This window comes from Lichenostomus cassidix, chromosome 20 (assembly GCF_008360975.1).
Source record: "Lichenostomus cassidix isolate B80296 chromosome 20, HeHo_3.0, whole genome shotgun sequence".
In the NCBI taxonomy this organism is placed as follows: domain Eukaryota; kingdom Metazoa; phylum Chordata; class Aves; order Passeriformes; family Meliphagidae; genus Lichenostomus; species Lichenostomus cassidix.
The window spans coordinates 469,898-484,705 of NC_139500.1; the positions used below are offsets into that span (position 1 = coordinate 469,898).

At 42.6% G+C, this 14,808-nt stretch overlaps 1 protein-coding gene across 1 annotated transcript in view; it reads right to left on the minus strand.

Moving 5' to 3' along the window:
- Positions 1-239: 239 nt before the first annotated feature.
- KCNB1 (potassium voltage-gated channel subfamily B member 1) overlaps positions 240-14,808 on the minus strand; it is a 103,032-nt gene continuing 88,463 nt past the window's right edge. The window contains exon 3 of the mRNA XM_085079010.1: positions 240-10,578. Coding sequence (XP_084935136.1) covers positions 8,560-10,578 — 2,019 coding nt within the window. The 3' untranslated portion in view covers positions 240-8,559. The remainder of the gene's footprint in view (positions 10,579-14,808) is intronic.

Below are 14,808 nucleotides of genomic sequence, written 5' to 3' on the forward strand. Positions count from 1 at the left end.
GATGCAGATGGATTTTGTCCATGTAGGGTGAGGACTAAAGGTTTATGCATTGAATCTGTCAGATTTCAAACAGGAGGTGTCGGGTACTGCTTTCCTGAATCATGGCCTTAGCCACGAGCAAATAACATATATCTAAACTTGCTGTCAACTGCAATGAGCTGAAGCAGAAACTCACTGTCAGCCGATGGGAGTTACATTTTTGGCCAGTGTATGTGACCGTGAAGCAGAGAAATAAAGGCTTTAGGTTTTTCCATTCCTTTTTATTTATTTCCGTAGGCTGTAGTAAGGGACCATTGCTTTAAAACCCTTAGACATTTGGACATATTTTACAAGACAGTACAGTTTCTGAATGTCACACATTGATCACAGTTTCATACTACTACATGCATATAAAGACACAGATTTTTTTTAATAATTTGTTTTACAGAAACAACTGGAGAGGTCAATAAACTTCAACAAATAATGACTAAATCAAAGTTACAAAAAATGTAAGACTCTAAGTACACTAGTATATGGCTAATGTTGCTGTAACCACCCCAAAGTGCCAGGGCATTGAAACATTTCTTAAAAGGGAAGAAAACATCTGCTGGTGCGTTGGACAGTGAATTCCAATATAACCCAATGAAGAGATTGTGCAAGACATGCAGGATCTGCTGGGCTATTGGGCACAAGCACTGCCCTTCCTTGCAGACATGCTGAACTGGGCTCCCCATTAATTCCCCACTGTGCAGGTTAAAAAATAACCTGTGCAAGGCAATGGAGAAACCAGTCCCAGTCTGACCTTTCTGGGTCACAGTCAGTTTCAATTTCCAGCTATAAGAGCAACTTGATCTACAACTTGACCTACCAACAGAGCCACATGAAACACATTTTCCAGTTTTCAGTTGTTGTTAAGTATCACATTTTTTTTAAAGGACCCCCACAGTTTTCCTGTCCCTCAGTGACTTCAGATGCTCACAGCTGCCCTTTGGAGATGTCACTGGGAAGCTCTTGGCTGGGCTCAGGGGCCCTGCAACTGCTGGGCTCTTGGAGAAAGAGGGCCTGGGGTTGGTGCCCAGCCCTGGGAAAGCAGGGCAGCCACTGGGCAGCACAGCCCTGGTGCCCTCGGGCACGGGGAGTCACTGATCAGCACTCAGAGGGCCTCACTGCTGTTTTCTCCCTTTTCTGAAACTGCTTCACTAGCCTGATGAGAGAGCAGGATTCTGCTGCAGGAAGTGGGGGTGTATTTTTTTAATGCTATTCTAGTTGGAAAGCGAGTTTGGTTGGTAGCTGTGGCTGGCCGTTCTGAGTACAGGATCATGGCTTCAAAATTCAAAGTAAAATGGAGATGCTGCTCCCCCACACCCCCCAAACACACCAGTGGGGAATGGTTCAATGCAAAAGGAATTTTCTGCACCCACCACCAAAAAGCCAGAGAATGGGGAAAAAAATGTTCGGCTCAAGCCAACAAAACTGACATAATCAAAACAAATCCCAGGGGTTGCAGGAGCCAATGTGTGGCTAGTGGTGTGTGGAGTCAGTAAAACATAACAGGAAGAAGAGTCATAAATGGCAGAGCTCCTAAATGAAAAACACAGAGTAGAGAAGAACAGATGAATGGTGTTAAATATAGATACCAACAGACCCAGAGGTTGTGGCACAGTTCAAAGTAACCAATGGCCCATCTGCCAGCAGTGTCCTCCCAGCTTCACTAAGTGCCTGACTGAGGCCTGAGAGCATTGAACCATGTGGCTGAGGTTGGGGTCCTGCTGTAGGGACAGTGACCTGTGAGTTTGGGATGCTGCTTGTGGCATCAAGTTCACAAAGAGTGAGTTGACATGGAGGGATGCTCAGTCATGTCTGGAATGACTGCCTGAGGATTTGCTCCTTCCCCAGGCTTTCACTGACCTGCCTCTGTTTTGCATTTCCTCACCCCATTGCTTTCCAAGCAGGTGCTGTGGGCAAACACCTCCAGCCCTGAGGTCATACAAAGCTATTAGTTTTCCTAAAAGTCCACCACTAGAAAAATTAATTTTTCTCAAAGCTATCAGCTTTTAGAGATATGGGTCCAAATTCTTTACTGGTCTATAAATAGGGCATGGCTCCATTGGCCTCAATAGGCTTTAACTTACAGCAGCAAAGAATATGGAATTTCATATATATTTGGCTCCCTGGCTTTCATAAGACTGTAGTTTTGAGGGGTCTTTGTACCTTATTATTAATTTTTGAAGGTAGTGTCACTGAAGTCTTGGAAAGACCCCTTTAAAAATAAAGATGAATCCTTTTTCAGTCCTACAGAGCATCAACAATATTATTTCTAGAGAACAGGAAAAATGAAGGTTTTGCTTTCTCTTCTAAGCCTCTAAGACTGAAAACTTCTTGTGCGATGAAGTCAGAATCAAGCAAAGCAAAATTCTTAGTAGTATTTACAGATATGGACACTTGTGGCACCCAACCATTGGTGTCAAAGGACACTTATTGTGGCTTAGGTAACACCAGCAACAAACGGGATGTACATCCTGGATGCAGACTTTCAGTTTTCCTAAGGTTTCCTTTGTCTGGCCAAGACAAAGTTTCAGTGCAAGAGCCTAAATGTGGTCAGCACGGGGTGCGAGATGCATGCTGGAAAAGAAATATCTCTTCTTCAAAGGGCTAGGTGATATTTGGGTCGTTCCTGTCCGGGTGTGGGAGGGCAAAATTGAGAGTAGTCAGACTAGAAGCTTTCTGTGGTTTTGTTGACTATGCTCTAACAAACTTGCTGACATGGAAGGTGCCTTTTGAAGGGATTTATGTGATCGCTGATGATAGATATGGCAGGCTATTGCATTAATTGCTTCCTAAAAAAGAAAAATCCCACCCAGCTTTAATACCTTCATATGTGAAACGGGTCTTGCTGATAGTTAATCACATGCAAAACTGAGTCTACTAGTCCTTTCATTTGAGGGATACCTTTCTGAAACACATACCTTTCCAAATTAAGTTTCACGTTTATTGGCTACTATGGTGGGCATGTAAGAAAATCACACAAAACAAACAAAAGGAAATGGAACCAAAACTCCATCTTTGGCAAAAGCATGGTCACTGACCAGACTGCTGGGCAGAATCAAAAGGAAATGTCTGTGCAGAGCTAGAGTGTGTCTGAAGCTCTTCATCCTGCTAAACTTCAACAGGCCATGAGAGCTTCAGGAGAACATTTATCTCATGCACTTTTATTCAATTTCTGTGAATACAGCTGTGGGTACACCTATAAAGGAGCAAGGAGGATCATTAAGTAAGCAAGTACATGGACAGATTTTACCATAACTAAATCAAAATCTGGTCCCTTTCTGCACGTTTCTGTTTCTCATTCCTCCATAATTTTTTCTCATTTCCTGATTTTCTCTGGGACCAAAAATAAAAGCTCCAAAACCCAGTGGGAAATGAATGTCTAGACACTTCTGTTTTAATCCAGGAAAAACTTCTCTGAAAGTGCCTGAGTATTGTCAGGTCACCACCTTGAATAAGAGCCTAAATTTTGATGCTTATCCCAACTCCATCCTAACTATGAGGACAATTAGATTCAAATCCTGTCTCTTCTTTCTGTTCTCAGCTCAATCAATGCAAATCTGGAGAAACTGCAGCCAGTGGTGTTGGGTGACTTTTCCCCTGCCGTCACCAAGGGCAGAGTCTGGCCTGCTCCGCATTTCTCAGCAGGAACATCTCAGTTTCCACAGCCAGTCCCTGGTTAGTTTTAAGTACCACACACAGGAAAATACAAAAACGTAACAACATCAGACAAACCCCATGATCTTTCACAGACGCACTTCCAGGAGGAATGTTGCAGGTGTTTATCAGAAAAAAAGAAAGTAATGACAACAAAAAGGTTGGGGGATCAGCTGTGTAAATGAACACTGAGAAAGCATCTAATATATTATTCTGTAATACAAAAAGAAGAAATCTGACTCGATTGCCCTATTATAAATTTGCTAAAAATACAGATATATATTTATATTTTTATATATATATAACTTTTTTTAAATCTGAACAGAAAAATAGACTACTCTGGAATGCATGAAAGTCACATGACTTTTCCATACATCAGGTACTTATAAAGCCAACACAATGGCAAGCAGGAGGTACAGAGGTAACTAGAACATCTGTACTTTATTCAAGAACTATTTAAAGCCATATTCTCCCCAAGCAGGTGGTCCAAAAGCAACCCAAGGTAACACTTGTTCTGTCTGATTGCCATAAGCAGAAGTGACTGAGCAAACACAGAGGAGTTGGGCTAATGTGGAGCCCCAGGGAAGCTCATCTTGCTCCAGCTGTGCCACACAGTCTCCTTCACTCAGGAACTGTAGGATTTGCTTTAGAATGAGGTGTTCTGTGGAGCTTTCCAACAGAGAGAACGTGGCTTTAGAAACCTTGTCTTTGTGATGATTTTTACATAACCTTGTTATTTACTATAAACTGTACGGGTCATAATTCTGTCAAGACATAAATATACAATAGGTACAAATATTAACAATACATTACAATTTTACAGAAGAGAATACTGTTTTCCTTAGAAATGTTTATCTTATTAGCTGCAAGGGAAGAAAAGGCTACAGTTTATCACAGCCATAGTTGCCAAACAACCTGACTGCCTCAGATGTGTTTCTTGTGACTTGCACAGGCAGATATTCCCCAGCATTTGACACACACGGCATGTTCAGAAAGGGAATGTGCGTTCCACGGATTTTCTTTTCCTCTCTTGTTTTTGTTTTTCTTTTTTTTTTTTTTTTTTGCCTTTCTTCTACCTTTTTTGGCTCTCAAATCTTTCAGAAAAATGTGGATTTCACAGGAGACTCTTTTGTTTTGGGTTGGGTTTTTCTCCGTAAGTGTGCTTAGGTGAAGTTTTAAGAAAAGGCACTGAGAAATCTACTGCAAAGTCACTGCTTTTTCCCTCTGTTCAAGGTTAAAACTCAAAGAATCTTTGCCTCCTGGTTAAGAAAACTGCACTCCCTCCTTCCACACACACATATATATATATATATATATATATATATATATATATATATATATGTGTATATATATATGTATATATATATATATGTATTTATAGGTATGTATTAAAAATTATGTTGATATGGCGTAAGATGCAAGTGCAGACATCACACAGAGAGTCCTTTCAGGTATGATGTCTTTTGCAGCAGCAGGTGAGGCTCTGTCAGCTTGCTTGATACTTGGTGCACAGTAAATTTGCAGACCTGAATGCCAAACATCAGTGATTAAACCACACGCTTTAGCTTGATGCAAAAGATATTGCCTGTTTTCCCCAACTGCTGTGAACTTGGGAAACATGTATCAAACAAACAAAAATTAAAATGTCTTTCTAGGATCTACAGGATTTGGTGAGCATTATGTTTTCAAAGCACTGCTTTTTCTTTGCAATGAGTAAAGATTTAGTCTACCATAGCTTTAGGTTAGAGTAGATTTCCCAGTGCTTACATTATATATATGTGTATTATGCACGCACACACATATATAGATACATACTTTGTATTCAGACTTTATTTCATTAAAATAAATTAAACATACTTCCTTTTTAATTGGGCACAGAATGAGAGCTACATCTTCATACACAAATAAAAAAGAAATGCTCTTCAAGCATATTATATGCTTAATTTTAAATTATTTGCTTTCTATAAGAAATCTATAGGACTTTGGCTATTCAGATGTAAAAGGTAGATTTTTAATGATACTTTTGAATTTGGCTTTCAAAAGTGACTCAGTAAAATGCTACTTTAAAGGTAGGACTAAATAGATGACATAAGGTGTGTGTCATGAGCGATCACACAAGGCAGACAGAGGGCCTTTGGTTACAAGGAGAGTTGCACCAGTTGACTATCAGATAAAAAATTAGAGAATTGTTGATTTATACATTTTTGTCAGTGCCATCCATAAACCAAATACACCAATTTGGATGAGAGTGTGGTAAATACTACACTATATGGCTATATTTAAATATGTTCACTTTTGTGATATGTAAAATATGACTTTTTATCCACATGAAAGCATCAGCTCTAAAAATATTTAACTTGGAAATCACTATTACTTTATAAAAAAAATTTCCCTGATTTTTCTTCTTTTTTTACATTTGTGCTGATGGCAGACATGACTGATCACTGAAACACAGAGATTATATTAAAACTGTTCTCTTTAAGATTTCTCGTTGCCACTCTGTGGCCTCAGAAAGCCACAGAATAAATCAGTATTTAAAGCTTATCTGCTGGAAAGTTACTTTACTTTTTTGTGACGACTTAGTCTTAACTAGTAACTCAGCAATACATCGGTTCCTCTAAGTACACTTATATTTACTATGGCCAAATCCTAAAGTCCTTCACCAGGCAAAGAGCCCACTCAGAGGAATGGTGGTTTCAGCTGAGGGAAGGCGGAGTAAAAGCGATCAAACCTCAGGAGCTGGCCCTATGTAAATACCCTGGGGAGATTCGCCTGCACACACTGTGTCTCCCTTGGGCACCTTCCGCGTCCATCTCTGCTGGGCACCAGGGCTCTCGCTGCCCTTGGGATCATTCCTGACCTGCTGGCTCAGCTCTATTCACCCTCCGGGTCTCACCGTGCTTCGACACCTGGACAGCTCTGAGCAGAGCAGTCACTGCACCGCTTTGTGCCAAGGAGACACCTGACAAAGCCATCCTCACAAGCCCTAGTAGGGCCCAAAACAGATATGTGCTTATTGCTTTTGTCCGTACATGCTGCATTCACTACTACGGGATACAGACAGTGCTGCACGGCCGGGACGGACACACGGCTACATTCAGGACTAACCAACACTTGTTTTTTATAATAGGAAGGAACAAAATGCAGCGGACTCGAGTGGCTTTGGGGGTCGTCCTCCCACCTGTGCCCCTCTGCTCCCACGCCCCGTGTCTCAGCTCATCCCCAACCCGCTGCCTGCAGATTGCTACACACCCCGGCAGGAACTCAGGGATAGGTCAGGAAACGCTCATTGACAGAGTTATTTACAACTGAGTTTTACAGTAGAAACAGAGAACAACATAATAGGTTACCATCACAGTTATCACAGGACAAGTTGTGACTTGCTACAGGCGTGTAACAAATCACAGTCACAACAAGAGGCACAAATTAAAGTAGTGCTTGGTTAAAGTGCTTGATTGTTACACTCTGCTATCCTACTCCAGCATTGCAACAACGACAACAAAAAGTCAACGTAAAGTGCTTTTCCCCCCAAGATTAAAAACCAAAGACAAATTATTTCCTACACAATTTGACATAACTTTATTGAAACAATAATATTTTAAAAACCTAGGCTGGTGGCTGCTAGTTCTGTTCACTTAAAACGGTCAGATTTTTTTTCCTCTTTTTTTCTTGTTTCATTCAAAAATGATTGGATGTCATTAAAATGTCAGGCCTGATTCTCCTGCCTCTCGCAGCTGCTTCATGCCGTGGCCCTGCAGGAACCTCTCCTGCCCGACCTCCTGGCAAGAGGGAGCACAGCCAGGCCTGGCACGGGTCACTAATAAATCCCTCTTTTTGCATATTTATGTAACACTTGCATATCTTTCACTGCGCTGCTTGGGCGCAAAAAGCTTCGGACCAACCTGCTCCTCTCCTACCATGGGCAGACTCCGGCTGCGCCTGGGTGGGTGCAAGGGAGCCCAGGGCAGCGTGGTGCCCTGGCAGTGGCACCATGGCATGGGATGGGCAGGACAGCCACGGCTCCCTTGGGCGGGCTGCAGGGTGAGTCAGGCTCTCCTGCACCCTGTGCTCCCCGGCACTGCCGAGGGGCTCTGGCTGCTATGCCTCCCAGAGTCCTGCTTCTGCATGGCTCCTCCACACCTTCCCAGCGTGGGCTCTGGGGCAGGGACCGGCTTTGAGCAGAGGGTAAGTGCGAGTCTCACTATGTCTTAGGGTGTGTTTCAAATTAGATACAAGTGGTGCAACTCACCCTGCTGATATTTCAAAAGAAAACGTCAGGTCCTACAGGATATCAGATTGTTAAACACACAAAGAGCATTTTAAAAATTGGTTTCTCTAGACCATTATTTGTTTCAAATGCTTTTCGGTTGGATTTTCCAATAATGCAGGTTCTCCCTGTTACCTTTAGACATAATATCCATCAGAGAAAGCTGTAGATGGGAAACAACTGCCCTGAAGCAGTGAGAATTGTGTTTTTGAAAGCTTTATACCAACCCCAGCAATTTATTCCAGAGTTCAAATCTGGCTGCCTTGGCATCCTTTATGGAATTAATGCAAATCAGATGTTAATATTTCCAAAAGGAGCTCTAGCGTTCAAGGGGAATGGATGGATATTTGGTCACATTGGCTTCACTGGACAACATGAAAGGAGATCAATGTGTGATCATGATTTGCAATCATTTTTTTGACTGATGTGGGCAATGTCTTTAGAGTTGTTTCAGAGAAGGACATTTTCACAAACCCACACTGGACCTCCCCCAGACTTTTAGAAACAGGTGGCTTGTTTCAGCCAAGTTCATGCCATGCAGAAGCTCTTTTGTTTGTGTTGACTGTGAAGATATTCCTTTAAACTCTCAGTAAGTTCTTTCAGACCCCACCTCAGATGCTTTGATCATGTGTGTTAGCATGTCCTCCGCTGCCTGGTAATACATGGACTTCTGGGGAAATGTGATTTTCTAGTCTGACAGTCTCCTGATTGCCCTGGGTTCTTCCAGTGATACCTTCCATAGAGTAAATGCAGTTCTGCCCTATCAGCTTAGGGGAGGTGGGTAAAGCAGCAGCTTCTAGATGGTTCTTCTCTGTTCTATAAACATGGTCTTTTTGCTTTAGATACCCACTGTTTGCAACATGGTACTTGGGACTCACATTTCCGGGGGGACTCGAATCATACATTAGCTGACCTTCATCGTCAGTGTCAGCATCTATATATTTGTGTATACCAGCATCATGGAAGTTGAAAGCTATGGCTGCCTGCAATTCCGGTGACTTTGGGGGAGTTCTCGCACTTGCAGTCGTGTAGATCGAGGTTTCTGGGCTCATGAGAGATCTGTCAGAGAATAAGGAAGTATCTGTGGCAGCAGCAGCAGCTCCCCGGCCCTTGAGAGGGTCTGGATATGTTCTCAGTACATTTGATGCTGGTACTAATGTGCTGGTGTCCTCTTCCATGAAGTTGACTTTCAGAGATCTTAGTTTTAAGGGGTTACTGGCCTTTATGGAGCTTTTGGGACTTTCTATGAAGAAAGCAGACCGGTGGCTGCTTTCAGAGCTTGGGTTCATTTCCACATACCTGGCGCTCCCCTCCGGCCTGCTCTGCTCCTGAATGACGTTAATGCCACCCTTGCAGGGCAGGGCAGTGAGTGGGCTGTGGGAAAATCGCCCGGAGTCAGGGAACTCTGCTGCACAACTGATGAAGCTGTCGATGCTGGACATGCTCCTCATGTCAATGATCCCGTCAGTGCGAGTTGTCAGCAGGGGCACCATAGGCCCAGGAAGGGTTTCCATTTCTAGCTCTTCCTTTTGCTTTCCAGATTGACTCAACTCTTTAGTGTTAAGGTTTGGCTGGGACTGAGTCTTTGCCATTTTGTTGTACATGTCCTCGAGCTGTTGGACGTTCAGGTGTTGGGGACTTGAAGATGACCTGGTTTTTTCTGGGGATCCTTGTTCCTTAGTTTCAAAAGATTTACTAGAACTAGTTTCAGAGAGTGTTCTCTTGGTCCATTTCCATTTGCTTGGAGATAAATGATTGTCCTGAACTTTATCCTTTTTCCCTATGCTTTCTCCATTCTTTTCAACCACAATGTCCATGAGTTCTATGCTACGGGCAAATGCATCTTTCATGTTCATGGAAACAATACTGCCATTCCTTTTTGCTCTTTCAAGAGCTTCCCTGCGCTTAATGGCCTTCTCCTGCCTCTTCTGCTCTTTATAGAACTCAGAGAAATTATTGACAATAATTGGGATGGGAAGAGCTATCACCAGCACACCAGCAATGCAGCACAGTCCTCCTACTATTTTACCCAAAAGAGTTTTGGGGTAAATGTCTCCATAGCCTACTGTTGTCATGGTGATTGTTGCCCACCAGAAAGAAGCTGGGATGCTCTTGAATTTTGTATCATCCTCATCCTTTTCTGCAAAAAACACCAAACTGGAAAAGATCATAATGCCCATGGCCAAAAACAAGATGAGTAATCCAAGTTCATTGTAACTCCTCCTCAGTGTAAACCCCAAGGACTGTAAACCCGTTGAGTGTCGGGCGAGCTTTAGAATCCGGAGTATCCTCATAATCCGAAATATTTGGACCACTCTTCGCACATTTTGGAACTGAAGTACACTTTTATTGGATTCTGTGAGGAAGATAGTGACATAGTAGGGTAAGATAGCCAGCAAATCTATAGCATTTAGTGGGCCTTTGAAAAACTTCCATTTCTTAGGCGAGGAGAGGAACCGCAGGAGGTATTCCATTGTAAACCACGCGATGCACACTGCTTCCACGTGGGCGAGCTGGGGGTTATCTGTGGTCTGCCCAAATTCATCCACGCCTTGTAGTTCAGGAAGTGTATTAAGGGACAAGGCAATTGTAGATAGTACAATAAACATGATGGAAATGATCGCCAAAATCTGGAAAGGAAAGAGAAAACACTGAGTTAAGCTCGGAATACAGTACACTGTCTCTTGCTGCCATTAGCACATGGCTGCATTTTCACTTACAAGTAGCAAGACCCAATTTGCTCACTACACAAAGACAGGTAACCAATGCATCCTGAACTGAGTTTGTTTTGGAAGCTGCTTTAGTTATGGCAGATGCATAAAAGAGATAAAGCATCTACTTCAACTCCTGTGCTTTCATCTCCATATACTCAAAGAAGACGTGAGGAACAGCTAGGATGCCAGGAGGACTGTGAAGCTGTTCACAGCAGGAATTTTTGATTAACTACTAATTAGGTGCCCAACAAGGCCCATCTGGACAACAGGCTCTAGAATTTAAGCAAGAAGGAATGCAATTGTGAATACATGATTTGATCAGAGCGATGTCCTCCATTTAATGCACAGTTACTGCTGTAATTTGGGGTGCCAATGGCTAATTACAGAGACGTGTGTACAATTCTACTACATAAGCATGCAAATAATGCACTCCTATTTAATGACTCATCTCTAATTTGAAACTTGATGGTTGTGAAAAACATAAAACTTCACCAAGCTTTCTATGCCATTCTGAGCTCTGAGCTGTTCCAGGAGAGAGCAAAAATCCAAGCAAAACAAACTGGACGATGCTGAGAGAGCCAAGGTAGGGCAGGTCCAGCCACTGGAAACCTCCTATGTTGTTAGAAACCAGCTGAACGAGAGGAGAGCACAGTGCCCTGCAGTGAGCAGCCTCTCTCTGTCCCAAGTAAATCTGATCAGAGCCTGGGCCACCAACTCTGTGCAGTGTGAAGAGCTGCATTAGTGTTTGCAGCTTTCCAATGGCATAGCCAGGCTGTCCTTCTGTACCTGTTTTATATAGACATTAATGCTATACTTTCCAGTTTTCCCTAATTACATCTCCTTTTAAAGCCATTTTAGGGAAGTTTTTGTGCTGACAGACAATTTGAGGACTGTTTTTTCCACTAGTGAATTCTTTTTCTAGTTTATTGATTGTGTGGGATTATATCTAGTTTCTTAGGTAATTGCCAAAATATAACAATGATTTCAAAACACACATACATGTGACTAACATCTGGTCTTTGCTTCAGTGTAAGCCTGTCCCTTACACTCACTTTTCTCCTGCCTGAAAGAACAGCAGCATGCAAGTGACTGCAATGTATATGCCTGATGAGCAGATACACAGCCTTATACAATGAATTATAAAACGTATGACAAAACTTCTGCATCACAAATTGCAAATCTGATGCACTCCTTCCTTGCCAATATAATTAGAATTTAGGTTTCCTCACAGTGACTTTTTCTCAGCCACCTTTACAACACCAGAATATCCAGTTACCACCTGAGCCACTGGAGAAAAAAATTCTTGATGGATTTCTCTTCAGCCAAGCCCAGTACAGACATCCCAACAGTGAGGAAATACCAGACTTCTGAACATTTATCCCCAGACAGTTGCTGCAGTGGAACAAGTCTTGTACAAGAAACATGCAGGTCCAACACTGTGGTCTTCTCAAGAAGGGCCTCCTCACCTCTTCTCCATAGCTGAAAGGCAAAGCTGGAAGCTTCACTTGAATTAAGTTCATATAACAAACTTAAGGTATGGTTTTAGGAGAACCCCTTCAAATTTAAGGCAAGAGTTTCAATGTTTGAAAGTTTGATTTCAACATGTGTTTTAAAATCCACTTGCTGTTAAGAAAATCCCTTCCAAATCAATGCTATAAAGCCATTTACCTTTTAACTCACCAAGATGTACTGTAAGTGTAATTTTCATGTGACACTGCAGAACTAGTAATTTAATCTGAAGAATGAGATTTCATTAGAAACAGAAATTAACTCCATCAAATGCATCAAATTGGATTAAGTGCAAGTGGTGCATGCAGTAAATAGCCTCTTATGCAATGCTCTAGCACGGTAATTTTAGAATAGCCCCACTTGCAGTTACTAAATTGTTATTCCAAGGAAAAAATGCTGTGAAGATTCCTTTTCCTTTTTAAACAGGCTGAGTAAAATATTTGTTGTTTGCTCTGCTGCGTGCTTTCCTGCAAACCTTCTGCTTCCTTGCTACCTTCTTCTTCCCTAAGTTTGCTGCTGAACTATAAACAATCCCACAAGAACCTCTGCAATGGGTGTTTGCCTCATTGAGAGGCTTCTCAGGTCAATGAGCCAAAGAAGCTCTGGGAAAGACCTGAGGGTTGCACAAATGTAGGAAGAACCATGGGGTGAAGAGGAGCAGAGAGGGAAAAGTGCTTGAATGGATGGCTTCAAACTCAAGAGAATAAAATGTAAGTCAACTGTGTCCTGGTGAAGTGTGGGGAAATTTAGATGTTAACTCCTACTGCATGGTAGCTTGTTTCAAAATACCATCTCCTGGAGACCAGGCACTACCCCCAAGAAGCGGAGAGCCTGACTGCTTTCCTAGAAGGCTCTTTTGGTGCTGTTGCTGTCATTTCTTTGTTTACAACCCACCATTTCTGAAGGTATTTGGGATGTTTGCAATGGTAATTTCAATTCTTTTTGCCTGGTTTTATCTCTGCCCACTATACACAGGAGAGCTTATTTGTAGGCTTAGATGTACGTACCTGTTGGGTTTTATCTCCTTCACTTTCAGTGTAAATATTAACACTCCATCTTTATTCAGTGAATGGCATCCAGCAGCAGTAATTGGTGTCAAACCTTCTGCTGCCTTTGATATACTTTTCTGCTTTGAAGATCAAGGCAATGCCAGATGAATATAAATAAATAAACTGGGAGATCTAAGGGTAAAATTTAGTTTTGGTTTAGCAGATTTGGGCACAAAGCTAAGCAATAAACAGAGACAGAGGTTTATGATTTCCTCCACAAATTGCAGTGAGATGTCACCTGTGCTCCAAAGATACAGATTTTCCTCGTTACTTATCTCCTGCAACCACCCCTTTGGGAATCTTGTCAGGCTAAGAAAAACTCCTGAATGTGAATTGATTGTCCTCAGGTATTCAAGGCACTTTTCAACTGGAAGCTACATAAAACTGAGATGGAATATCTCCAGCAGAGTTTAGAGGATCCTTCTCCTTCTGTAAGAGATACCTTGCCCTGGTAGCATCCACCATCCACTAAAAGCCACCCAAGGAGCAGTTGTGCACAGAAAACTGGATCCAGCTGCTGCTATCAGGCATTAGCACTGTTCAGTTGCACAGGGCTCTGTCCCAAAGTATTTACAGTCTGGGATTTCAGATTATAGAAATCACCATCTGTCTCTCTAATAAGGTTTCCCATCTTGGCTGTACTGAACCTCTAGCTTGGCAGCTCTTGTATTTTCCACTGTCAGTAATGAGACACAGAAAGCTGAAGGGAAGGCGTTTACACTCCCAGGAAGGTCTCTAGGGATGCTCTGCATCGCAGGCAGCCTTTTCATTCCATTCCTGGCCTTTCATCCTCCTTTTACCATTCTGGGTTCAATTTTCTTTAAAAAGAAAAGCCAGTGGGACCAATTTGGACTTGAGCAGAAACAATCCCTCTGCAGTGAATGAGGTTCCAGCTGCTTACGAAACTGGAAAACTTTTTTCCAGTCGTTGGAAGAAGCACCTGCTGTCCTTGTTCCAGAGTAATGACCCCAAATCTCACTGCTGCTCCAGCTGCTCACGGCTGCATGAAATGGAAGCAAGCATGGGAGAGGACCCCTTCCTGTGGCACTGATCTCCATGATTCCTAAAAAGGCTGAAACATGAAACATGGCCCTGTGCTGGTGAGAACTTTGAAGACAATCAAAGAGCTGAGGCTGAACATGCTCAGGCACAGAAAGGTCCCTAGAGCTCAGGCTTGGACTGGCAGAAGGAACAGGGATGAGACAGTTCAGCATCAGAGGCCTTTTTGATTTTGTGAATGCTGCTGAAATGTCCATGTTCCCACTTATGGAGCAAGCTGTACCTCTCCCAGGCCTGGCTGCTGGCCTGTATGGCATATGTGGGCTGGTTATTGGGATCAGGAAGGCACCTCCAGCATCCCTGCAGGAGCATCCAGACCTTCTGACTTGGATGGCCATGGCTGCACAAGTCCTATAAAATGCATAACTGAAACGGGAGAGGCTTGCAGCCTAAAATTTGGAAGCATAGGAAAAAATCTGGAGTCACAAATAGCTAAAACGAGTGATGTGAGGACACATTTGTGATACAAGCAGGGGCAAGAGTCCCTTTATTGTGAAGCCACAGCTCTGGCAATTGTTCTCCACTGTCC